The 23,898-nt window shown below is 35.4% G+C and overlaps 4 protein-coding genes and 1 long non-coding RNA gene across 5 annotated transcripts; 4 read left to right on the forward strand and 1 right to left on the reverse strand.

Annotated features, from left to right (window-relative positions):
• The first annotated feature begins 1,301 nt into the window (after positions 1-1,301).
• LOC141399845 (annexin B10-like) lies at positions 1,302-2,734 on the forward strand. Its single transcript, XM_073979176.1, has 4 exons — positions 1,302-1,506; positions 1,566-2,274; positions 2,351-2,532; positions 2,602-2,734. Exons 1-4 carry the CDS (start codon positions 1,495-1,497, stop codon positions 2,656-2,658), a joined length of 960 nt encoding a protein of 319 aa, XP_073835277.1. The 5' UTR covers positions 1,302-1,494; the 3' UTR covers positions 2,659-2,734.
• A 7,595-nt stretch (positions 2,735-10,329) lies between these two features.
• LOC141397320 (annexin B10-like) lies at positions 10,330-16,018 on the forward strand. The gene is made up of 4 exons (XM_073973466.1): positions 10,330-10,639; positions 10,713-11,421; positions 14,649-14,830; positions 14,897-16,018. The coding sequence occupies exons 1-4, from the start codon at positions 10,628-10,630 to the stop codon at positions 14,951-14,953; spliced, it is 960 nt and encodes a 319-aa protein (XP_073829567.1). The 5' UTR covers positions 10,330-10,627; the 3' UTR covers positions 14,954-16,018.
• Positions 16,019-16,810: 792 nt separating this feature from the next.
• On the forward strand, positions 16,811-18,816 carry LOC141397322 (annexin B10-like). The gene is made up of 4 exons (XM_073973468.1): positions 16,811-17,202; positions 17,277-17,985; positions 18,335-18,516; positions 18,583-18,816. Exons 1-4 carry the CDS (start codon positions 17,191-17,193, stop codon positions 18,637-18,639), a joined length of 960 nt encoding a protein of 319 aa, XP_073829569.1. The 5' UTR covers positions 16,811-17,190; the 3' UTR covers positions 18,640-18,816.
• A 209-nt stretch (positions 18,817-19,025) lies between these two features.
• LOC141397323 (uncharacterized) lies at positions 19,026-19,457 on the reverse strand. The gene is made up of 3 exons (XR_012411371.1): positions 19,340-19,457; positions 19,198-19,281; positions 19,026-19,145 (listed from the first exon to the last, which is right to left on the reverse strand). It is a non-coding gene; the product is annotated as an uncharacterized lncRNA (long non-coding RNA).
• Positions 19,448-21,335, forward strand: LOC141397321 (annexin B10-like). Its single transcript, XM_073973467.1, has 4 exons — positions 19,448-19,693; positions 19,774-20,482; positions 20,848-21,029; positions 21,094-21,335. The coding sequence occupies exons 1-4, from the start codon at positions 19,682-19,684 to the stop codon at positions 21,148-21,150; spliced, it is 960 nt and encodes a 319-aa protein (XP_073829568.1). The 5' UTR covers positions 19,448-19,681; the 3' UTR covers positions 21,151-21,335.
• The last annotated feature ends 2,563 nt before the right edge of the window (positions 21,336-23,898 follow it).

Below are 23,898 nucleotides of genomic sequence, written 5' to 3' on the forward strand. Positions count from 1 at the left end.
ATTGCAAATCACTTGCCGGCTAGTCGGAACAATAAACATTTATGATGTATTCCGTTTGTACGAGGTCTTGGACAACTGGAATCATAGGGTAATCATACACACATGTTTGACTTCCGTAGTCCATCAAAGTTTTAAACATGGGCCAAATTTGCAAATAAGTTACATTTATCCTCGGATTTTTATAGCTAAAAGTTAAAAATCATTTCCTTTTCCGAAACCGAATAATATTCACAAAGTTGGGAAAAATATTATTTTCTTCTGGATAATGAAAACATAATTTGACAAAAAACAGAATTCAAAATACTAAAACTTCATATCAGCTTTGACATTAGTATTACGGGTTATTAAAATCAGCTGGCACTTGCTGTTACCTGTAATAATTGTACCATGGCAAACACCCAAGGCAAATGTATATAAGGTATATGCATAAATTACAACAACTAACAAATTTACAAAAACAACATTGTTGCTATTAAAAATTAATTGTCAAAGAAATTATTGAATAATAGGGTCGTTCCAAAATTTTTTTCAGGAAAACAAATACATTTTGAATCAATATGTAAATATAACGCATTCAGAACTCTCGTAGATAATTTTTATTACACGTTTAGGATGAAAAGCAGTATTTTATGGTAAAAATTTCGAAGTTTCATGAGTAGACCCTGTCACATTTTGAAAACTAAATTTACAAAAAAAAAGTAAGAATACAGGTGATTGTCACTTCGACCTTGTATTAATATGCATTGCAAACACCTTACTACTTACACCATTGTACAAATGTTCTAAAAACAATTTAAAAATCATTGAATTCCATTGTTTTTAAAATTGTTTGGTATATTATTCAAACAGTATTATAATTAAACCTGTCTTCTTCGAATGTTTGTTTATAGTTTTGCGTCTCTGAAAAGATCGCGAATAAATTAATATATTTTTGCTTTATCGTGATGAGATAGCCAATAATAGAACGTATGTATATTCATTTCGCATATTTTAGCGAACTTTTAGCAACTGGTCAGCTGGTTAAACTATAGTCTGTTAGGGCAAAATATTAATTAATGCATTTTTAGTGCAAATTAAGACTGCCATCTGTTTATGTTATAAGTCAGAACATTGCTAATACAACATTAAATACAAAATTAATGCTATTAATATTCTTTATTCACACTTTTCAGACGATGAAAATACATTTTTAGTTTTCTTTTTATATTTTAAAATTTTACAGATTTTAACGGCCTCGAGCTTGAGGTATTCATGCGCGTGGAAAGTCATATGGCCATATGATATGGCAACACTAAAAGAGAAATAAACAAAGAAGAAAACAAAAAAAAAACAACAACTACAACTAACAACTCAAAATTTACGGACGCTAGGTGGAAAATTAGGAGTTGCAGCGGAAAGAAAGTTCATATTAACTTCCATTTACAGCTCTACTTACGAAATATTAAGCCGTACATCAATTAAAAAACCCCATAATCGCCACGCCAGCCCTTCAAAATGGATTATGATGTAAGTACATGGATAATATTAATATGTATTTTGTTAAATAATCGATTCTTTGCCTATAGCCCATCCCAACTGTTGTGCCAGCAGAACCCTTAGATGTGGAAGCTGATACGGTGGCATTACGTACAGCAATGAAAGGTTTTGGTACAGATGAACAGGCCATCATTGACATTCTCACAGCTCGTTCAAATGCCCAACGCCAACTGATTAAAGAAAATTTTTTGCGTGAATATGGTCGTGATTTGATTGAAGATCTAAAAAGTGAGCTAGGTGGGAAATTCGAAGATGTTATCATTGCCCTGATGATGACTCCCGTCCAATACTTGTGCAAGCAATTGCATAAAGCTATGGCTGGTATGGGTACCAACGAGAGTGCTCTGGTGGAAATTCTATGCACCAAATCGAATGAAGAAATGTCGGAAATTGTTAAATGCTACGAAGATATGTATGATCGTCCATTGGCCGAACATATGTGCAGTGAAACATCGGGCCATTTTCGTCGATTATTAACATTGATTGTAACGGGTGTCAGAGATCCAGCGGGTACCGTTGATCCTGAAAAGGCCAAAGAACAAGCTGAACAATTGTATAATGCTGGTGAAGCCAAGTTGGGTACCGATGAAGAGGTGTTCAATCGTATTTTAGCTCATGGTAGCTTTGCCCAGCTGCGTTTGGTATTTGAAGAATATAAACACTTGTCGGGTCAGACTATTGAACAGGCCATTAAACATGAAATGAGTGGAGAATTACATGAAGCGATGATGGCTATAGGTAAGTAATTCCTCTACGGATAATAAACTCTGAGATATATATTCACTTTTAAAAATACTTTTTTTAACATTTTCAGTTGAATGTGTACAATCTCCACCAGCCTTCTTTGCTAACCGCCTCTTTAAAGCTATGGATGGTATGGGTACAGATGATACAACACTGATACGCATTATAGTTTCACGTTCCGAAATTGATTTGGGTAATATTAAGGAAGAATTTGAAAGAATTTACAATCGCACTCTGGTTAGTGCGGTAAAGGTAAGTTGTTTAGATCATATATTATACTTTTGGCTAATAAATAGTTTGTTTTTCGTTTCCTTTCTGCAGTCTGAAACATCGGGTGATTACAAACGTGCCTTATGTGCATTAATTGGTGGAGCCTAAATATACTCAAAATTTAAAACAACAACGAATCTCTTTGGCCAAAATACTTTACAAGTAGAGAATTGGCTTTAACAAACATGAATCTTCTGAAACATGAATGTGTCTTTTGTCTTTTTGTGTCCATGTGTTTTCGTCTCAATATTTTAAAACACAAAAATAAATGTTGTGCCTCGTACAAAAATCATATCACAAAAAATGAATGGTGTTATGTAGAAATTATGTTACGAATATGCTTAGAATGATGCAATGACCAACAAAAAATCTTGAGATGTACGAGAAATAATAATCTGTGTAATTAGAACTTCGCAGCTTACTTTTAGTCGAACAGGTTCTTCTACATTAACTATTAGCATTAGCAAAGATCGCGATACTTGTCTACAAGATATTCGTGCTAATTTGCAAAACATGGAAACTTCGGATGTTTGAGTGAAAACTTTTTTGAACGTGCTTTGGATCAATACAAATTGACGATGAATATTCGCTCGTGTGGGTCACATACTACCGACATTGGTAACGTTAGATAGAATATACGGTGATATACCAGCTAAATGCATACAAAAAGTAGACGGTTCAATCAGCAAGGTATGCCCCGTGTATGATGATCTCTATAAACAATGTATTCAAAATTGCAGAAACAGATTAAAAGACCGTTGCGATAGGAAATCTGTCTTGACTTGTATTATGTTCCACCCGTTAATGCTTCGCACAGTGATCGATAATCTTTTTGTACAGGCCAAACTTCTGTGACTAAAGAGGAAATCTTCACATTAACTCTACAAACAATGGTCATGTAAAATTTTGTTTTCATAGCCTATGTATATCTCGGGGAATATGGACTTCTCCCAGATAAAATACATGTTGTTGTGTTCAGGGCAATAACATCTATCGGGAGCATCACAGTAATTTATTTCACTTTTTTAATGATGACTGTTCTAAACTGGCTGAGAAATTTTAGGCCCATACCCATAACACTACCCGATGAACCACTTTTTTATACCCCCAGTTTTTAGTCTAAAGAGGGTATATACACTAGGGATATAACTTTTTGCACTTTTTTGCAAATATCAAAAATACCACCACATAGCCGTGTAGAGCATGAAAAACTATTATGAAATACGGTGTCAATTTTTCTCTACCGCGAAAAAAGTTTCCGCACCAAATGCATTGAAGTTCTGTAATGCATTTTTTAATTTTATCTGTCATAACAACATATTTGCTTTTCATTAAATTTTTTTATTTTTTTGTAATCTTATTTAAAATCATTATCAAAGCGTTCTGGACCAATTTGTTCTCAAATCGCGCCATTTCGGACCATATTAGGATTTTTTGACACTATTGCAATTTTTGGTTTTTCTTTATAAACTCGTGAATTTTATGTTTATATTTTTTAACCTATCGGACAAGAGAATATGGGGTCATTTGCAACGAATTCGCGAAAGTTACAGGCTGTTTTTGTTGACTTTGCCTGTGAGAATTGTATTTTTTCTATAAATATTTATTCAAACAAAGCAAATTTAAAATTATAAGTAGAAAAAGCATCAAAAGGGTTTTAGTAATCAAAGTTGGTGCGGAGACTTTTTGCACCGAATCGATCTTAGAAACGCGTTTTCATCATTAGGACAAAATTCCCCACATGGTACTGGTGTTGTATTTTTGTAGAAAACAAATACGATTCTCACAAGCAAAGTCAACAAAAACAGCCTGTAACTTTCGCGAATTCGTTGCAAATGACCCCATATTCTCTTGTCCGATAGGTACAAACAATATAAACATAAAATTCACGAGTTTATAAAGAAAACCCAAAAATTGCAATAGTGTCAAAAGTTACTAATATGCTCCGAAATGGCGCGATTTGAGAACAAATTGGTCCAGAACGGTTTGAAAATGATTTGAAATTAGATTACAAAAAAATAAAAATGTTAATGAAAAGCAAATATGTTGTTATGACAGATAAAATTAAAAAATGCATTACAGAACTTCAATGCATTTGGTTACTTACTTACTTAGCTGGCCCATTACAGAACATTTGTTCTATAGGCCGAACTAAGAAGAGATCTCCATTCCTCTCTATTTGTTGCTTTGCTCTCTGGAATACCGCGCCTTGTCATCTCATCATCCACTTGTTTGCGCCATCTATTCCTTGGCCTGCCAATTCTGCGTGCACCGCCATGTGGCATGTATTCATACGCCTTTTTAGTGGGTTCATCATCGCTCATTCTTTTGATATGGCCTAGCCAACGCAATCGCTGCATCTCGATACGTTTAACAATATTGATGTCGTTGTATAGCAGATACAGCTCGTGGTTCATGCGACGTCGATATTCACCGTCAACGCAGATTGGTCCGTAGATCTTTCGAAGAATTTTTCTCTCAAACACACCAAGCACTGCCATGTCTGCTTGCGCAAGTACCCAGGCTTCGGAGCCATACATCAGCACGGGTAGTATCAGTGTTTTGTAGAGCGTTATTTTTGTTTGACGAGATGTGGCTTTGTTTTTAAACTGCTTACTTAATCCAAAGTAGCATCTGTTGGCCAATACAATTCTTCTTTTTATTTCACAACTGATGTCGTTTGTTGTGTTGACGGAGGTGCCGAGGTAGACGAAGTCTTTTACTACCTCAATATTATAGGAACCAACTTCCACAGTCGGTCCGAGCTCAATGGACGCATTGCGCGTCGACACCATCAACTTGGTCTTCTCACCGTTTACCGCCAGACCCACTTTAGCAGATTCTCCTTCGACTTTTATAAAGGTATCAGTTACTTCTTTTACTGATCGACCCATGATGTCTATATCATCAGCATAAGCAAGTAACATGTGACTATTGGTGTAGATTGTGCCACTTCTTTTGACGTTTGCCTCTCGTATAACCTTTTCTAGCAGGATGTTGAAGAGGTCACACGAAAGGCTGTCTCCTTGTCTGAAACCTCTTTTGGTACCAAACTCTTCGGAGAGGTTCTTTCCTATTTTAACTGAGGACCTCGTGTCAGTTAAAGTCATTTTACAAAGCCGGATGAGCTTTGCGGGAATACCAAATTCAGACATGGCTTGGAATACCTTTGAGCGCAGCGGACTGTCGAAGGCTGCTTTATAATCGACAAAAAGGTGGTAGGTGTCGATCTGCATCTCTTGGGTCTTCTCCAGGATTTGCCGCAGGGTAAATATCTGGTCAATGGTGGACTTGCCAGGTCTAAAGCCGCATTGGTATGGTCCAATAATCTCGTTGACCATTGGCTTTAGTCGTTCGCACAATATCCCTGACACGATCTTGTAGGCAATAGGGAGTAGACTTATGCCCCTATAGTTAGAGCATACAGTCTTATCTCCCTTCTTGTGGACGGGGCACAGGATACTCAGGTTCCAATCGTCGGGTACTCGTTCTTCCTGCCAGATGGTGCTAACTAGCTGATGAATACACCTTATCAGCGTGTCGCCTCCGGTTTTGAACAGCTCGGCTGGTAAGCCATCGGCCCCTGCTGCCTTATTATTCTTCAGCCGATTTATTGCTGTCTTTACCTCATCTTGGCTGGGCGGTATACATTCAATACCATCTTCTGGGATTGGGACTGTGGTATCTTCGTCGTCTTCGCTGCTATTGGATACCAACAGATTTGAAAAATGTTCTTTCCATATCCTGAGTACACTATCTGTATCAGTTACCAAATTACCTTGCTGGTCTCTACAGGAGGATGTGCCTGTACCAAAGCCATCAGTTTGATGCTTGACTCTTTGGTAGAATTTTCGGACTTCATTCTGGCTCCTGTACATCTCGATTTTTTCACACTCCCGCTTTTCCATCTCTCTCTTTTTCCTGCGGAAAAGACGTTTCTCCTCTCTCCTTTTCTCCCTGTATCTCTCTCGTGCGCTACGCGTTGCTACGGATTGTAAAGTAGCCTTATATGCCGCATTTTTCTCTTCGGTGGCAGCACGACACTCCTCATCATACCATGGATTCCTTGGTGGAGGTCTCTGGTATCCAAGTATGGATTTTGCGGCTGTTTGCATGGAGTGGGCAATGCTTTGCCATTGCGCTGATATGTTATCGGGATGAGGAGGGCTTTGATTAAGCAATTGGGCTAGTTGAGTGGAATATGCTGTGGCTATCTGTTGTGATTGCAGCTTACCGATGTCTAACTTTCGTGTTGTGTCTGTTCGTACTTTGTTTGCTACGTTTAAGCGGGTGCGTACCTTTGCTGCAACAAGGTAGTGGTCCGAATCAATGTTTGCGCCTCGGAACGATCGTACATCCAACACGCTCGATGAATGTCTTCCATCTATCACAACATGATCAATTTGGTTTCTTGTTTTCTGATCTGGAGACAGCCAGGTGCCCTTATGAATATCGAGATGATTAAATCTGGTACTGCTAACTACCATGTTTTTTGCAGCTGCAAAGTCTATCAGTCTCATACCATTGTCAGATGTTTCACTGTGGAGACTGAATTTCCCGACTGTTGGGCCAAAGATATTCTCCTTTCCAATTTTGGCATTAAAATCGCCTAGAATGATTTTAATGTCATGGGCAGGGCAACGGTCATATGTTTCTTCTAAGCGCTCGTAAAATATATCTTTGGTCTGTTCATCCTTTTCTTCAGTGGGAGCATGAGCGCAAATAAAGCTGATGTTGAAGAATTTAGCTTTTATTCGAATTGCAGCAAGTCTTTCATTCACTGGAGTGAAGCTGGATACAAGATGTTTTAGTCTCCGACTAACTACGAATCCACAACCAAACTCATGCTTTACGTCATGGCAGCTATAATACAGTGCGTCACCTTTAGGTGTTGTTGTGACGCCTTTCCCAATCCATCGTATTTCCTGTATGGCAGTAATATCGGTCTTGTACTTTTCAAGTACGTCTGCCAATGCGAAGACTGCACCTTCTCTATAAAGAGTGCGAACATTCCAGGTGCAGATTCGCAGATCATGGTCCTTAAAACGTTTGCGGGGTTCGTCAACTTTAGAGGGGTTTGTTTTTCTTTTCTTTCGTTTTTTCATAGTAGGCTGTTTTTTCTAGGGGAGGGTTACTAACCCGACGCCCAAACCCAAGTTTTTAACGTTCTTATGGGTGAACGCGCGGCACATGTTAGCTCACTACCTTTAACGGGTGTTAAAGGCAGTTCCCCAGGTGACACCACGGGGAGGACAGTGTCCACTTGGGATGAAAGAGGGACCAAGATAAATCCTGGGCTTTGCCATGTTAAAACCGGTCAGGACCGTTCCTTGGTATCTTCCATCCCCTACGTCACCCCAATGCATTTGGTGCGGAAACTTTTTTCACGATAGAGAAAAATTGACACCGTGTTTCATAACAGTTTTCCATGCTCTACACGGCTATGTGGTGGTATTTTTTTGGTTATAGCCCTAATATACACTTTGATACAAAATTTGTCTCATCGTAATAATAGTTTTATGTTAGGACAAAATTAGTTTCATAAAATTTGAAGTCGATTTATCCATGTCAGCTTGGCTGGCGGGAGCGCAGGATAACACTCGAACACGATTCTGTCCAAATATATTTAAAGTTCGTAGATGGGCCATGTCGATCTATGCCGCCCTGTGAACTGCAACAGGGTGCCTCAACATGTCTTCAGTTGCTCGGGTGTTACCGTGAGAGTCATTCTAATCACCATATGGTGGATAGGACTCCCCCACCCAGGCTTCTCAGGAGGATCTTCATTGTCTAGAATGAGAGGTCCAACGTTACAAGAGAGATCTATCGAGATCCAGAGTTAAACCTAAGGTTGGTGTGTATACTGCTACAACAACAATAACGAACCAAAGTAGTTTCCCAGGAAAATGTTCGATGACAAATCATGAGTTGAATCATAGGTGCAAGTGACATGTCATAGGTGAAAATTTAGGTGAATCACCAATGAAATTTACAAGGGAGTGACACATGATTTCACGAATTCATTGTCATAGCATTTTGCACCAGTTCATTGTCATAGCATCTTGCACCAGTTCATTGTCATAGCATTTTGCACCAGTTCATTGTCATAGCATCTTGCACCAGTTCATCGTCATAGAATCTTGCACCAGTTCATTGTCATAGCATCTTGCACCAGTTCATTGTCATAGCATCTTGCACCAGTTCATTGTCTTGGCTTCTTGCACCAGTTCATTGTCATGGCTTCTTGCACCAATGCTTTGGATCCGGATTTTCGCCAATCAGAAATAAAATTCGCAATACAATTATGTAATTTTTGAATTAATAAGAATACAATGCGCAGATGATTTGTATCGCCAGATGTTATTTTTCTTTATTTTGTATGTAATTTTCAAAATTATATATTATATTAATCTGCAATATCATATTTATCTCTTCCGATGGCTGCAAGATAATTCTTTCAACTTGGGAGTTTCCGTTTTTCCAATATTCGAGAAGTTATGTGTCAATCTCTGAACCAAGCTCATCGTTTGGGAAATCTAGTATAAATTTGAATTCTGTTATTTTATTTCAAAAGAAAAAGCTTATCCTGTAATAGTTACCATGTTATGGTCTCTTTTATACTTATTTTACCGATCTTCTACTTTGCTTCTCTAACTTTGCATGCCATGTTTTGTGATATCGTGATCTTTCCATTGGAGCTTTTTTCTTCCCTCGGGTCGCATAACGTCAAATGGCTCGTATTCATATGCCGGTGGCATCTTTATCCATCCTGTTAACATGGCCCAACCAACCCAATAATTGCAGCTCGATATGTTTTACTATATCGGTGTTGGTCGGCTGGGGAAACTCGTGGTTTATAGACCGGGTCTTTTTCATACTTCCTTTTAATATCCACAAAACGAAACAGGTTTCCAAACACAAAATATATTTTTCCTTTGTTTTATATCAATTTACATTGTATTTTTAATTTAAATATATAAATTTTGCCACTATCGACCACTTTCATCTGACTTTTATTTTCATTTTAACAATTACTTTTGCAAGTACACAATTATTCGAGTATATGAGTATTTGATTATTTATTGTGCGGTTACTTATCAATTTATTTGAACTCATGACAATATTATGACAAAGATCGGATCTTTCACCACTTCAATTTCACTTATGAAAATTCGATGAAAAAGATCGGATCTTTCACGACTTCAATTGCACTCATGAAAATTCGATGAAAAAGATCGGACCTTTCACGACTTCAATTGCACTCATGAAAATTCGATGAAAAAGATCGGATCTTTCACGACTGCTTTCGCACTCATTAAAAAGAACCAGTGAAATCATGATTTCACATGGAATCACTTCCATTTAATTTTGCTGGGTTTGGCTCAATTACACTTGGGATAGTGCAGCAATCTAAATTCCTATTGGGCAAGGATCGAGACACCGTGCAAAACATCTGCCCAGCATGTGGTATAGAAACACACGATACACTGCACCTGTTCAACTGCCCTGCCAAACCTATTCAATTAACTCCAGTAGATCTGTAGTTACATCCCATCGAAGCAGTCACATTTCTAGAACTGGAGATAGACCCAGAGCCAGATTAAGCAGATAAATGATCTTATATACATATATATTTATATATTTAAAATCAAAACACTTTTACAACAACAAGGAAATAAAATAAAAAATTTTTAAATTGTAACGGTAATGGTGATGCCATCTCTATATAGTAAATGTTCCAGCGGTATGGTATCTATCCGTATTTCAAACGAAGAAACCGAACAAAACAAAACTTTGGAAATAATTATTCATTAATTCTACTCCTACCAATTGCGCTGCTATTTTAGTAGTATTGTTGACAGACAACAAGCAGATACAATCGGAAGTGGTAGCGGATTTGAGGTGTTGCGAGCGTCTACTAGAAAAACACAAATCACAGAATTGAAAGGGGCGGTGTATGGGGAGACAATAAATAGAAAGTACATTAATTTTGTTGTTGGAGTACGTCTTAATTTTACAACGTCACTTAATCGTCGTTAATAAAACAAATTAAAAAATAATAAAAACATATAAAATCATGGATTATACGGTAAGTTTTATCATAAGATAGGAAGAAAAGAAATTGGAGGGTAATTTGTATCCAATTTTCTATTTTCCATAAGCCAATTCCCGCTGTGGTTCCGGCCAAACATTTTGATGTCGAGGCTGATGCTGCCGCATTGCGTAGTGCAATGAAAGGTTTTGGTACCGATGAACAGGCAATTATTGATATCCTTACAGCCCGCTCAAATGCCCAACGCCAGCAAATAAAAGAACAATTCGTACGTGAATTTGGTCGTGATCTAATAGATGATTTGAAAAGTGAACTTGGTGGTAAATTTGAGGATGTCATTATAGCCCTTATGATGCCTCCAGTTGAATATCTATGCAAACAATTACATAAAGCCATGGAAGGTATGGGAACGAATGAAAGTACATTGGTTGAAATCCTATGCACAAAGTCAAATGAAGAAATGTCGGAAATTGTTAAATGCTACGAAGATATGTATGATCGTCCATTGGCCGAACATTTGTGTAGTGAAACCGATGGCCACTTTCGTCGTTTGCTGACTTTGATTATAACTGGTGTACGGGATCCTGTGGGTACTGTAGATCCGGAAAAGGCCAAAGAACAAGCTGAACAATTGTATAATGCTGGAGAAGCCAAGTTGGGTACCGATGAAGAGGTGTTCAATCGTATTTTAGCTCATGGCAGCTTTGCTCAATTGCGTTTGATATTTGATGAATATAAAGAGCTATCGGGTCAAACCCTGGAACAGGCCATAAAACATGAAATGAGCGGAGAGCTACATGAAGCCATGATGGCTATAGGTGAGTAGAAAAGTATTTAGTGTTAAAAGATAATTTAACTGACGGAATCAGGGAAAAGAAAGTAAGAAATAATCATGAATTTAAAATTTGTCCATGATTTTATATAAGGGATAAAATTTATCAATATTAAATCTTCATTCCATAATCGAATTGGAAATAAATAATAAATGAAAATAAAATAAAATTTGATCAAAGAAATAAGTAGCAAAGGTTACAGCAGGACTAGGCCGACAACGTACTACCCTACATCACAACTCTTGGGCATAAGCTTGTCCTGAAATAAAGGTTCTAGCAGGAAAAAAATATTAAGAATATTACAGAATTCATTTAAGGTAACGTTACTTTTATACTAAATGTCTTCAGAACTAAGGCCATACCAAAACGTGGGTCTATGTTGACAATTTAAGGTGGAAAAGTTTTGTGACTACTAACTCAAAATTTTGAGATTTTCGCTTTTTTAAATGATACATAATGATCAACTCCATCCACTGTAAAAATCCTTCACTTTTTGTGTCTACTCTTTCACCAAAATATATCGTTATGTCGCTCTTCGTGTCTTTAGAGAACACTTTCAGAAAGGGTCTATAGAAGCACATTTTCTTTCAGAAAGGGTCAATAGAAGCACATTTTCTTCCAGAAAGGGTCTATAGAAGCACTCTTTCTTTCTGAAGGGTCTATAGAATCAGCCTTTATTTCAGAAAGGGTCTACAGAATCACCCTTTCTTTCAGAAGGGGTCTACAGAAGCACACTTTCTTTCAGAAAGGGTCTTCAGAAGCACCCTTTCTTTCAGAACGGTTTATAGAAGCACTTTTTCTTTCAAAAGGAATCTATAGAATCAAACATTATTTCAGAAAGAATCTATAGAAACACCCTTTATTTCAGAAAGGGTCTGTAGGAGCAGCCTTTCTTTCAGAAATGGTTTATAGAAGCACCTTTTCTTTCACAAAGGGTATATAACTTAAATCCGGAGGTACCATTATATGGATACTAAAACAAATTTTATATCACTCAGATGCAAAACTGTAGCATTCTAGCTCAATTATTGCGGACTCTATAGTGATTACAACAGACGGACATCGTAATATCGACTCAGAAGCTCACCACGATCATGAATATATACTTTATGGGTGCGTGTTACAAACAGAAAGAAAAAAACCTAATATACCCTCCATACTATAATGAAGGCTATACAAAACGAATGGCAGACGGACGGACAGGCTATTAATTATATATATGAGGAAAAGTCAAAATTTTTTAGTTTCCATGAAGCCAAGGTTTGCACTATTATAATACGCGAACTATTGTAGTTTACCAGTAACTATGACTATTGCTGGATTAATTTAGATGTTTTTGTACAAAGCTCAAAAATTTAGCAAAAAAAATTAATTTACGTGGTAGTTACTACCGCGTAAAGGAAAAACCATAGGTAAAAACACGTTGAATCTAAACAGGTTTTTTACATTGCTATTCGATTTCTGATTAAACCATTCAAATGACGGACATCTGTCCAAAGTAAAAGATTACACCTGTCCAAAGTAAAAGATTACACTTCTAAAGTATCACTTTCCAAAATTTCCACTGCATCCACCTTTTATGGATGCTGACATTTTGAAGCCGGATTTCAGGTGTTTTTTGTATTTTTTATGTAACTGGGACGCGCATTCGGATATTTCGAAAAACCAATTATAGGACTAAAGAACTCGCGATTTCGCATAATCTGATATGTATATTAAGTATGTAGCCCACACAGCAGCAGAGTAATCTACTGCCAAAGGCCAAAATTTAGTGCGATATTTTTTCTAAAAAACCTATTTTTTGGGTACAGTATTTACAATATCGTTTTGAGTGTGCTGGTACCCCGCGATATTTTAGTTTTTCGACGATCCGGATCATATGAATCACAGATCGTAAAAATCCAGAATCCAGAAGAACGGCGGAAATGGCTACTGCAAAAATTAAAAAATTTGCGAAAAATGTTTTTCAAAATATCGCTGACTAATTCGCGTTTTATGTGGATCGTTTCCATTTCAATGAAGAAAGTGAATCATCACTCGCGTTTGTGCGAAAACAGCGGTTTGAAAAATTTAGTGGCATGGGAGCTGTATCCGATTTATCCAAAAAATACTGTGTGATGCTACATCCACGGTTCTTGATGGATTTTATTGAAAGATGTTTAGATTGATGTATTTTTTCACGGTTGATAGTGAAATCGGATGCGCATAAAAAGTGTATGCACTTTGTGCAAAATATAAGCGTAATACAGTTTGTTGCACACTAAACTGCAGACGATGCTACATCTTAGCGGCCAAAGTAAATCCTGGCAAATGTGTACAAATTAAAAGAGAAGAATTCGCTGTATTGGTAATCCGCATGCGCATCAAGTGATTTTGAGGATTTCGCGATTTACACGCATTTCAAAATGAACATTACCCGATACAATTTTATTTCAAGATTATACCCCATTTAAAGGAACCCAACATTTATTTGAAAGATATCCATATCTTCTGCTAGATGTTAGCGTGTTTTCGAGAAGTGATTAGAATAAAAAATGTGATTTATTGCGTGGAATTTAACCAAAATAGAAGAAAAACTCCGACCTATTTTTCTTACATTTTGTTCAACTAACTCACAAAAAATATTTTAATAAATATTTTCTCTTACAAAAATTTTATAAATTTCCTCAATATATTTTTTGTTTTTTGCTATAATATGCAAACCGCTAAACGTATTTGTATAGTTTTGGTTTCATTTGAATCTTCGCGATGTTTAGATTACGTACATATTTTTTATATATTTTTCAGATGCATAAACAGCTTAAATTTTATTAGAACAAGTTGTAAACTACCAATTGTTTTGAATGCTTTCCTAATTTCCGCGAAAATTTACAACTTTTTCACTAAAGTTATGGGACCTCAGTAACCATATAGTATGTAGGGAGCCCCTAATTAAGAGAGTTTCTCAATATAATGATTAGAGTCTTTTAAAGATTTTTTTCTTTTTATCAGAATTGAAACCGCCATAATTTTTGCGCGCAACAGCCAAAATTAGTATCTCGAACAGATTTAAGAATGGGATTTTTTTCTCAATCTATGTACCAAAAATCATTCATGTAGCTTAAAAAAAAATTTTTAATTTTTTTTTTTTATGGAAAACTAAAAAATTTTGTCTTTTCCTCATATACATTTTAAAATTAAATTGTTTTTTTTTTACTTCCTAACATTTTCAGTTGAATGTGTTCAATCTCCAGCGGCCTTCTTTGCCAATCGTCTTTTTAAAGCTATGGATGGTATGGGTACAGATGACACCACCTTAATACGTATTATTGTTTCACGTTCCGAAATTGATTTGGGCAATATTAAGGAGGAATTTGAACGTATTTATAATCGCACTCTGGTTAGCGCGATAAAGGTGAGATGCTTCGTAAAGAGATAACTTTTGAAGTGAACTACTAATTTTTAATATTCCTCTTTACAGTCTGAAACTTCGGGTGATTATAAACGTGCCTTGTGTGCATTAGTTGGTGGAGCATAAATATGTGTATTTGGAGCTTCAGAAAATTACGAATCTTGTTGGTCTAATAGATAATAGGCTTGTTTTAAATTGAATCTTTTTTACATTTTTATTGCAGCTTTATATTTATAATTTTAATGTATTGTTTAACCCTTCGTTGGACATCCGTATTGTTTGTCACATTCGTAACACATGAGTCTAGCCAGACCCATATAATTATTTTTCGTATAAAAAGTTGTAAAATATGTTTAGAGGATCCTTATCTTGCATAAATAATCCTTATTTTTCAAAAACATACCGAAAAACGCTAAATTTAATTAATTTTATCAAGTTAGTAAAAACCGACATATGGCTACGAAGTAAAAAAAATCGTATTTTTCTTGTCTCTATGCTCGAAAATCCTATTTATATGTATATCATTTTGAAGTACTATATTTTATTTTGGGATATTATTCAGAATGAATAGTGTCTATTTTATAACTTTACAGCTTATTGCAGTCCATTAACGATAATATCAATATGTAAATGAAGGCATATATCCTAAGGATTTTCTTCTAATTCATCCTATATTTGAACCATGGCATAATTACGATATGCCTTGATTTGAACCAATCCACTCCACAAACTGAAAGGCTATGTGATGGGTTTTATTTGTCCAGTTGTGTGTACAAGTTTCTAAAATAACCCTTTTTGCACGGGATTTTTTAGGTTGTGGCACATTCACAGATTTCGAACCCACCTTTTTATTTGCAATTTTGAAGACATCGTAGGGTGAAATGCGACAAATTTCATAAAAGGGCAATCATTTTGTCAAGTAATGTAGGGAAAAATCTAATTTTAGGAAAAAATTCAGAAATTTTTCAGTGTGGGTGGGTCTAGCCAGACTCATGTGGTATGTATGTAAAAAAATCGATGTCGCTCCTTTTCTGTTGATCCTTTTGACTTCATTTTTTTTTCGTTGGAAAGGTAAGAAACTTTCACGAAGCTACCTGGAATCTCTGGCCCATAGCTTTATCGTAACCCAATTAAGTTTAGTGCCTTGTAGAGATTTCATATCACAATAAACTTTATTAAGTATGATATGTACTTAACTGATTTTATACTAAACTACTTAAAATATAAACACGTTTTCAGAAGAAATGTCTAGAACGTTAGATAGGCTATATGAAAATATATTTTACAGATACAATACTGTTTATTTTATTGTATATTCATACATACGACACCACAATTCTGTCTATGTTTTGATATCTATCATACTAGTCAGTATCATTTTTACTTATATTAGGTTTCTCCTTGTACTTTCTCAGTAAATATTACTCAGTAACTTATTTTTAGAGAGTAAAGCATTTTATACTCTTTCAAAGGAAAAAATTAAAAAAGTAAAAAGACAACATTCAGTAAAAATTTTCAATTTGATTAATATTTACGATTATGATTTTGAATATTTTAAAATTTTGACAACTGCCTAAAGCTACAAAATTTTACCGAACAAAATTCCTTCAGTAAAAATTATAACTTCTCAGTAATAAAAATTTCAAAACAAGTTTCTCAATTCATTCTCTTTTACTGAACATTTGTGTAAAAAAACAACATTCAGTAATAATTTGTAATAATTATTACAAATTATCGAGTACGCAGACACACTTATTATTTCTTCTAAGTCTTTTAGTAACTGTCATTCACTAACTAGTTACACACATTGCACACATTGCTCTGCTCTCGATTCTCCATGCCAAGCTGTTCAAACGTTTAACCTCCATTTTCGATTTACTATCTTGAATTAAAAATGGAATTCTCGAAATACAATTGAAATGTTATAAATTATAAATGACATCTGAAAAAGGCGTAATATCTATAAAGACACACAACCATTTTTATTTTTTTAATTTTAACGGAAAAGGTGATGCCGTATCAACATAAACGTTTCAACGGTATGGCATCATTCCGCATTTCAAACGAAGGAAACAAACAAAACAAAAATCTGGAAAAAAATTATTAATTAATTCTACTCTTGCCAATCGCGCTCTTTCGGTTAGTTGTATTGTTAATATACGACAGACACATTCGGAAGTGGTATCGGCTGAGAAGTGTAGCGCGAGACACATACGACATAAACTAAAGAATTTAAAGGGGCGGTGAATACGTAGAGAATAAAAAAGAAAGTACAATTATTTTCTTGTTGGAGTACGTAGCGCAACGTCACTCAAGCGTCATTATTAAAAAAGAATTTAATACAAACAAAAATACTCTGAATCATGGATTACACAGTAGGTTTCGGAATGGAATAAAACTATTTGAAATTAATATAACCAATGTTTTCACTTGTTTTTCTTTCCTTTAGCCAATTCCCTCCGTAGTTCCAGCCAATCCCTTCGATGCCGAGGCCGATGCTAACGCTTTGCGTAGTGCAATGAAAGGTTTTGGTACAGATGAACAGGCCATTATTGATATTCTTACAGCCCGTTCAAATTCCCAACGCCAACAGATAAAAGAACAATTTTTACGTGAATATGGTCGTGATTTAATAGAAGATTTAAAAAGTGAACTTGGTGGTATATTTGAGGATGTTATCATAGCCCTGATGATGCCTCCAGTTGAATATTTATGCAAACAATTACATAAAGCCATGGAAGGTATGGGTACGGATGAAAGTACATTGGTTGAAATTCTATGCACAAAATCAAATGAGGAAATGTCGGAAATTGTTAAATGCTACGAAGATATGTATGATCGTCCGTTGGCCGAACATTTGTGTAGTGAAACAGATGGCCACTTTCGACGTTTGCTGACTTTAATTATAACTGGGGTACGGGATCCTGCGGGTACTGTAGATCCTGAAAAGGCCAAAGAACAAGCTGAACAATTGTATAATGCTGGTGAAGCCAAGTTGGGTACCGATGAAGAGGTGTTCAATCGCATTTTAGCTCATGGTAGCTTTGCCCAGTTACGTTTGGTATTTGATGAATACAAAGAATTGTCAGGTCAAACTTTGGAACAGGCCATTAAACATGAAATGAGCGGTGAAATGCATGAAGCTATGATGGCAATTGGTGAGTAGCTGGTTTGAAAATACTGAACAAATATAAGAAATATAATAAATAATACTGGATTCTAGTTAATAAGATAAATCAAGCCACAGACCATATGTGTTAGCCGACACTTCGTTTGGTGTCATTTGATCCATTGTTGTTGTTGTAGCAGGTTTGATGCTTTTAATGTGGTACAAAGAATCCTCAGCCTTGGGATTGTTTGATCCGTTGAGTTCCTCCTTGGTTTCTAATTAAGGAAAATAAAGACTAGAAAAAGATAATGTTTAAAGGCGGTGTTAATAATATTAATTATTAGAAGCAGCCAAAATATTAACTATAATATGCCTGTACTCCATTTGTTTCTTTTCAGTTGAATGTGTTCAATCCCCTGCTGCATTTTTTGCCCATCGCCTATTCAATGCCATGTCGGGAGCTGGTACCGAAGATACAACTCTAATTCGCATTATTGTTTCGCGGTCTGAAATTGATTTGGTTAATATTAAGGATGAATTTGAACGGATCTACAATCGCACACTTGTCAGCGCTATTAAGGTATTTGATTACTATGTTTTATACGAAAATTCATATTAATTGTATATAATTTGTTTTTATTTCTAGTCCGAAACATCTGGTGATTATAAGCGAGCATTGTGTGCCTTAATAGGCGGTGCCTAAATGTATGTTTAAGTTATCATTCTTCTGGAAACGAATCTCATTGGCCTTTAAAGTGGAAATGTAATTTCTAATTATTGTTGAAAGCAGCTCTCGGTGTTTTGAAAAATAGTATATCCTTGATAAGAGATTGACTTTTTTATGCTGTACAACTAATAAATAATTTATTTTTTAAAAAAATTTAATTTAGTTAAATTTTTTTGCGCAGAGTCTAAATGTGAAAAGATATATGAAAATATATACATATAAGTAACCACAGTTAAACCCATTATTATAAGTCTTCTTCTGCTATTGTTCGGATTTTCGGCCTATAGACTTCGGCATTTGTTATTTTTTTTATTATTTTTTTAGTTTTTACGTGGATTTCCATCTTCTCCTGGCATCTTATTTCTTTCAAGTTTTGCAATAGTACCTTCGATTATAAGAAATTCGATTGACGTATTGGTAATAGTTATTTCTACCATTTCGATAATTTCTTGGGTTTCAGCTCCATCCACATTACTGACCAGCTGAAAATGCTTTATCGTTTTATTAGCTCTTTTTTACTTGATATATGTTTACCCTGTCCTCTCAAAACGCCGATGACCGTGCTCTGTTTAAAGTAGGAGGCCCATTCTTTAGTTAGATCTGCTGCCTTTCAAAGGCCTAAACAAACAAGGAAAAATAACAATTTTGAATTTTAACGGAAAACCTGATGACGTACTTATATAAAACTTCCATCGGTATGGTATCATTCCGCATTTCGAAGAAAGAAAACGAACAAAACAAAACTCAAAAAAAAAAAATATTATTAATTATTTCAGCTCTTGCCAATCGCGCTGCTCTTTTAGTTAGTTGTATTGTTAACAAACAACAAATAGACACATTCGGAAGTAGTAGCGGGTAGCAAGCGTCTATTATAAAAACACACCCGTATAATTTACACAGAGGCAATAAAAAAGAAAGTGAATACAACTATTTTGTTGGTGGAGTACATAGTAGTAGTATAACGTCATTCAAGCGTCATTAATAAAAGAATTTATTACAAACAAAAATACTCTGAATCATGGATTACACAGTACGTATCGGAATGAAATAAAATGATTTAAAATACATAAATAAGTACATATACGAAATGTTTTCACTTTCTTCCTTTAGCCAATTCCCTCTGTGGTCCCAGCCAAGCCTTTCGATGTCGTGGCCGATGCTGCCGCATTGCGTAGTGCAATGAAAGGTTTAGGCACCAATGAACAGGAGATTATTGATATTCTCACAGCTCGTTGCAATGCACAACGACAGCAGATAAAAGAAAAATATTTAAGTGAATATGATTGTGATTTAATAGAAGATTTGAAAAGTGAACTTGGTGGTATATTTGAGGATGTTATCATAGCCCTGATGATGCCTCCAGTTGAATATTTATGCAAACAATTACATAAAGCCATGGAAGGTATGGGTACGGATGAAAGTACATTGGTTGAAATTCTATGCACAAAATCAAATGAGGAAATGTCGGAAATTGTTAAATGCTACGAAGATATGTATGATCGTCCGTTGGCCGAACATTTGTGTAGTGAAACAGATGGCCACTTTCGACGTTTGCTGACTTTAATTATAACTGGGGTACGGGATCCTGCGGGTACTGTAGATCCTGAAAAGGCCAAAGAACAAGCTGAACAATTGTATAATGCCGGTGAAGAGAAACTGGGTACCGATGAAGAGGTGTTCAATCGAATTTTAGCTCATGGTAGCTTTGCCCAGCTACGTTTGGTATTTGAGGAATACAAAGAATTGTCAGGTCAAACTTTGGAACAGGCCATTAAACATGAAATGAGCGGAGAAATGCACGAAGCTATGATGGCAATTGGTGAGTATCTGGTTTGAAAATATTTTTAATTTTAAAAAATATGAGTATTCGTATTAGAATTTTCGAATATTGGATTCGAGTTAATAAGATTGTATCAGCCACAGGGTTTTGGTTAGCATTCAGGTTGAGTTCAAGTGTCGATTTGTTCATTTGGTCCATTATGCTCCTTCTTGGTCTGTTAAAGAAAAAAATAACCTTAAAAGAGAAGGAGTTGAAAAAGTATAAATTATTGGAAGCTACTGAAACATTGTTATTAAGCAAACCTCGTTTGAATAGCTTATCTATAATATTTATTTTTTCCATATAATTATTTATTCAATACAAAGAATGTTTAATATGCTTGTACTCCTTCTGTGTCTTTTTAGTTGAATGTGTTCAATCTCCTGCTGCATTTTTTGCTCATCGTCTTCACGATGCCATGTCGGGGGCTGGGACTGAAGATACAACTCTAATACGCATTATTGTTTCACGTTCTGAAATTGATTTGGGTAATATCAAAGATGAATTTGAAAGGATCTATAATCGCACGCTTTTCAGCGCTATTGAGGTACTTGATTACTATAATTTCTATAAAATTGTTTATTAATTGTAAATAATTTATTTTGTTTTAGTCCGAAACATCTGGCGATTACAAGAGGGCTTTGTGTGCCTTAATAGGCGGTGTCTAAATGTATGTTTATGTTATCATTCTTCTGGAAAAGAATCTAATTGGCCTTTAATGTAGAAACGCAATTTCAAATTATTGTTGAAAGTAGCTTTTGATGTTTGGAAAAATAGTACGTCCTTGATAAGACATTTATTATTTGTAATGTGTAACTAATAAATAAATTGTTAGTATTAATTATTTTAAAAATAATCAATTTTATTTGAGGGGAAAGTAAATGAATGACGATCCATCAAAGGAGATTAAAGCAACCCCATCAATACTAGAAATTCAATTTTCAACGCCTTCTAATGTGTTGTACACATTATCGACAAGTTTATCATCATGCCCAAATTTGTGACTATCCCACCAGCATAGTTTTAGTGGATGTATTTTGCCTTGTGATGTCACTTACACAACATTGTTGTATTGGCCCATATACTCATCGCCGACATAGTCCAGGGGTTCCGTAAATTATGCATCAATATTGTCGTGGCAAGTGGACTAGTTAACTAGAAAATTTTGTGAGATATGAAGAACCAAGATCCTTCATAAGGGATGAAATCGCAGTGGCCATTTCGAAAGTCATATTCTGATAATTCCTTGGCACTGATGATATGATAATAGAATTTGTATATACCGGCTGACTTCATAAATGTAACACGGCGCAACATTTGACATTGTCTTGTATTGACAAATGTAGTACTTTTTTGTAGACAACTCATCGTGTTCATAAATGCATTTGTGCAGAGCCCTAAACAGCATTTATGTTTATGGGATCGACCTGAAATTTTCACCATAGGTATATATTTTTCTTGGGAAAAATCCAGATTTCCCGAGATATGGGATTTTGACATTTTGGAAATGGTTTACTTTATTACCATTATGTTGTTTATGGGTACCTCTCTCAGTAAGGTAAGATCACGAACGGCTAAAGCCACGCGTTGAAACTTTCATACGTCCATGTGATGAGGATAAAGGTAAGGTCACATTAGGCAAATATTGGCTCTGCGAACAGTGGCCCCAAAACAAAATCACCCCAAATTCAAAGTGCAAAATGACCCCAAAAAAATATATGGGCTACAACAACACGAAATTTGGGGCTATTTTTCACCTTTTTTGGGGTATTTTTGCATATATTTTTTGGGGCAAAATTGCATTTAAATGAAAATGAAAAATTGCCCCAAATTATTAAAATGCAAGAAAACCCCAAAATTCTACGTTGTTTATTGTTTGGGGCCATTTGCGTTTCATAGTTATTTTGTAAATGTAAATTTTTCGGAAAATGCAAAAATGCCCCAAAAAATGCCCTGTAATTTTTGGGGTCATTTTGCACTTTGTTAAAATTTGTAATTCAGTTTACATTCTGACTAAAATAACGGGACAACTGTAGTTTCTAAAAAAATATGAATGGTTTGTTGTAAGAACTTTCAATTTCATCATTCTTAAAAGTTCTGCAAAGCTGTGAAGAAGTGCCAATTTGAATAAACAAAATAATTATATTATGGAGTGCGTATTTTTTGCGGGTAAAAAAATCAATTCAAATCTTCTTTTTTTAAAAGAAGATAAGATGATTTACAAAAAAAAAATCAGTGTATAAAGACGTAGTTAAGTACGAGTGTTGGAGAGATGGGTGTAAGTCCGGACTTAATTATTTACCTGACGGAACGTGCGAATATCCAAAAAAGTTTGTAAGCCATAACCATCCCCAAGAGGAAGAAGAATTTAAAAAACTTTGTGCCCTCAACGAAATTAAGGAGGAAAGCGCAAACATTTCAAAAACTCTTGGGGCTCAGCCCAACGCTATGAATGATGAAGTGTTTATAATTAAAAAACTCTTAATTCGAGGTTACAAAATGAAACAAAGGACTTGGAATTCCAGAAATTAAGGCGGGGGCTACAGTTCATTGCGTCCAAGAATTTCATTACATCTCCAAAAAATGGAAAGGAGATCATTGACGCATTTACAATGGAGGCAGTGTGGGAGGCTTATGGAAAATCCCAAGATATGGAAAATCCTAGACCTTTTTATACCGCCTGCATTGTCGAGGACGAGTTTACATATTGTATTTTTACATCTCAAAAATCTCTCAATTTAATTGTTGATAATGTCACTGATAATCAACGAAAATGGCTTATCGATGGAACATTTAGTATTGTTCCTAGTGGATGTTTTACCCAGCTGTTGGTAATATACAGTGGCTCCAAGCGAAAGTCGTACACCTAATGACATTTTTTTAATTGACTTATATCTCCGATACAAAAAGGGATATGAAGAAAGTATTTACGCAGCTTTATAGTGTATTTAGTCGACAATTTAGAAACACGATATAATAAAATAATCAACCTGTTTACATTGTTATAAAATTAAAATATCTGAAATACTAAGAATTTTAGGACCAAGCGAAAGTCGTACAGCAATTATAAAGACAAAATATTTATTAATATAAATCGTCCTTCGGCATATTTCTGGTTTCAGTTGAATTCTGCAATCGATTTAGAATATTTTTGACCAGTTTTGAACAGCTGAAGTTTAAAATATGTCGCTGTTTGTTTGGAAAATCTCTCCTATAAAGATGTCTGGAAGTATAAGTCTTCTGGAGACATTTTCCATTTATAGAACCACTATAGACGATTTATTGTTCAAGCTTGGACTACAGTCCAGCCAACCCATGTTATTGAAACAATTATTTAATACCAGTGGTCGCAAATAATAAGCTTTTATGCTTGAAGTCAGAGTTTTGGCAGAAAGAACAACGCTTACCTTGACCAA

The sequence above is a fragment of the Musca autumnalis genome, unplaced genomic scaffold (genome assembly GCF_047663935.1).
Source record: "Musca autumnalis isolate F117 unplaced genomic scaffold, ASM4766393v1 scaffold_3, whole genome shotgun sequence".
NCBI classification, from domain to species: domain Eukaryota; kingdom Metazoa; phylum Arthropoda; class Insecta; order Diptera; family Muscidae; genus Musca; species Musca autumnalis.

Bases quoted from the DNA above. Each gene is read 5' to 3' on its own strand.
- LOC141399845 (XM_073979176.1), top strand. The intron at 2,275-2,350 runs GTAAGTAATTCC...TAACATTTTCAG, and splicing joins TGAAGCGATGATGGCTATAG to TTGAATGTGTACAATCTCCA. The intron at 2,533-2,601 runs GTAAGTTGTTTA...TCCTTTCTGCAG, and splicing joins CTCTGGTTAGTGCGGTAAAG to TCTGAAACATCGGGTGATTA.
- LOC141397322 (XM_073973468.1), top strand. The intron at 17,986-18,334 runs GTGAGTAGCTGG...GTTTCTTTTCAG, and splicing joins TGAAGCTATGATGGCAATTG to TTGAATGTGTTCAATCCCCT. The intron at 18,517-18,582 runs GTATTTGATTAC...TTTTATTTCTAG, and splicing joins CACTTGTCAGCGCTATTAAG to TCCGAAACATCTGGTGATTA.
- LOC141397321 (XM_073973467.1), top strand. The intron at 20,483-20,847 runs GTGAGTATCTGG...GTGTCTTTTTAG, and splicing joins CGAAGCTATGATGGCAATTG to TTGAATGTGTTCAATCTCCT. The intron at 21,030-21,093 runs GTACTTGATTAC...ATTTTGTTTTAG, and splicing joins CGCTTTTCAGCGCTATTGAG to TCCGAAACATCTGGCGATTA.
- LOC141397320 (XM_073973466.1), top strand. The intron at 11,422-14,648 runs GTGAGTAGAAAA...TAACATTTTCAG, and splicing joins TGAAGCCATGATGGCTATAG to TTGAATGTGTTCAATCTCCA. The intron at 14,831-14,896 runs GTGAGATGCTTC...TCCTCTTTACAG, and splicing joins CTCTGGTTAGCGCGATAAAG to TCTGAAACTTCGGGTGATTA.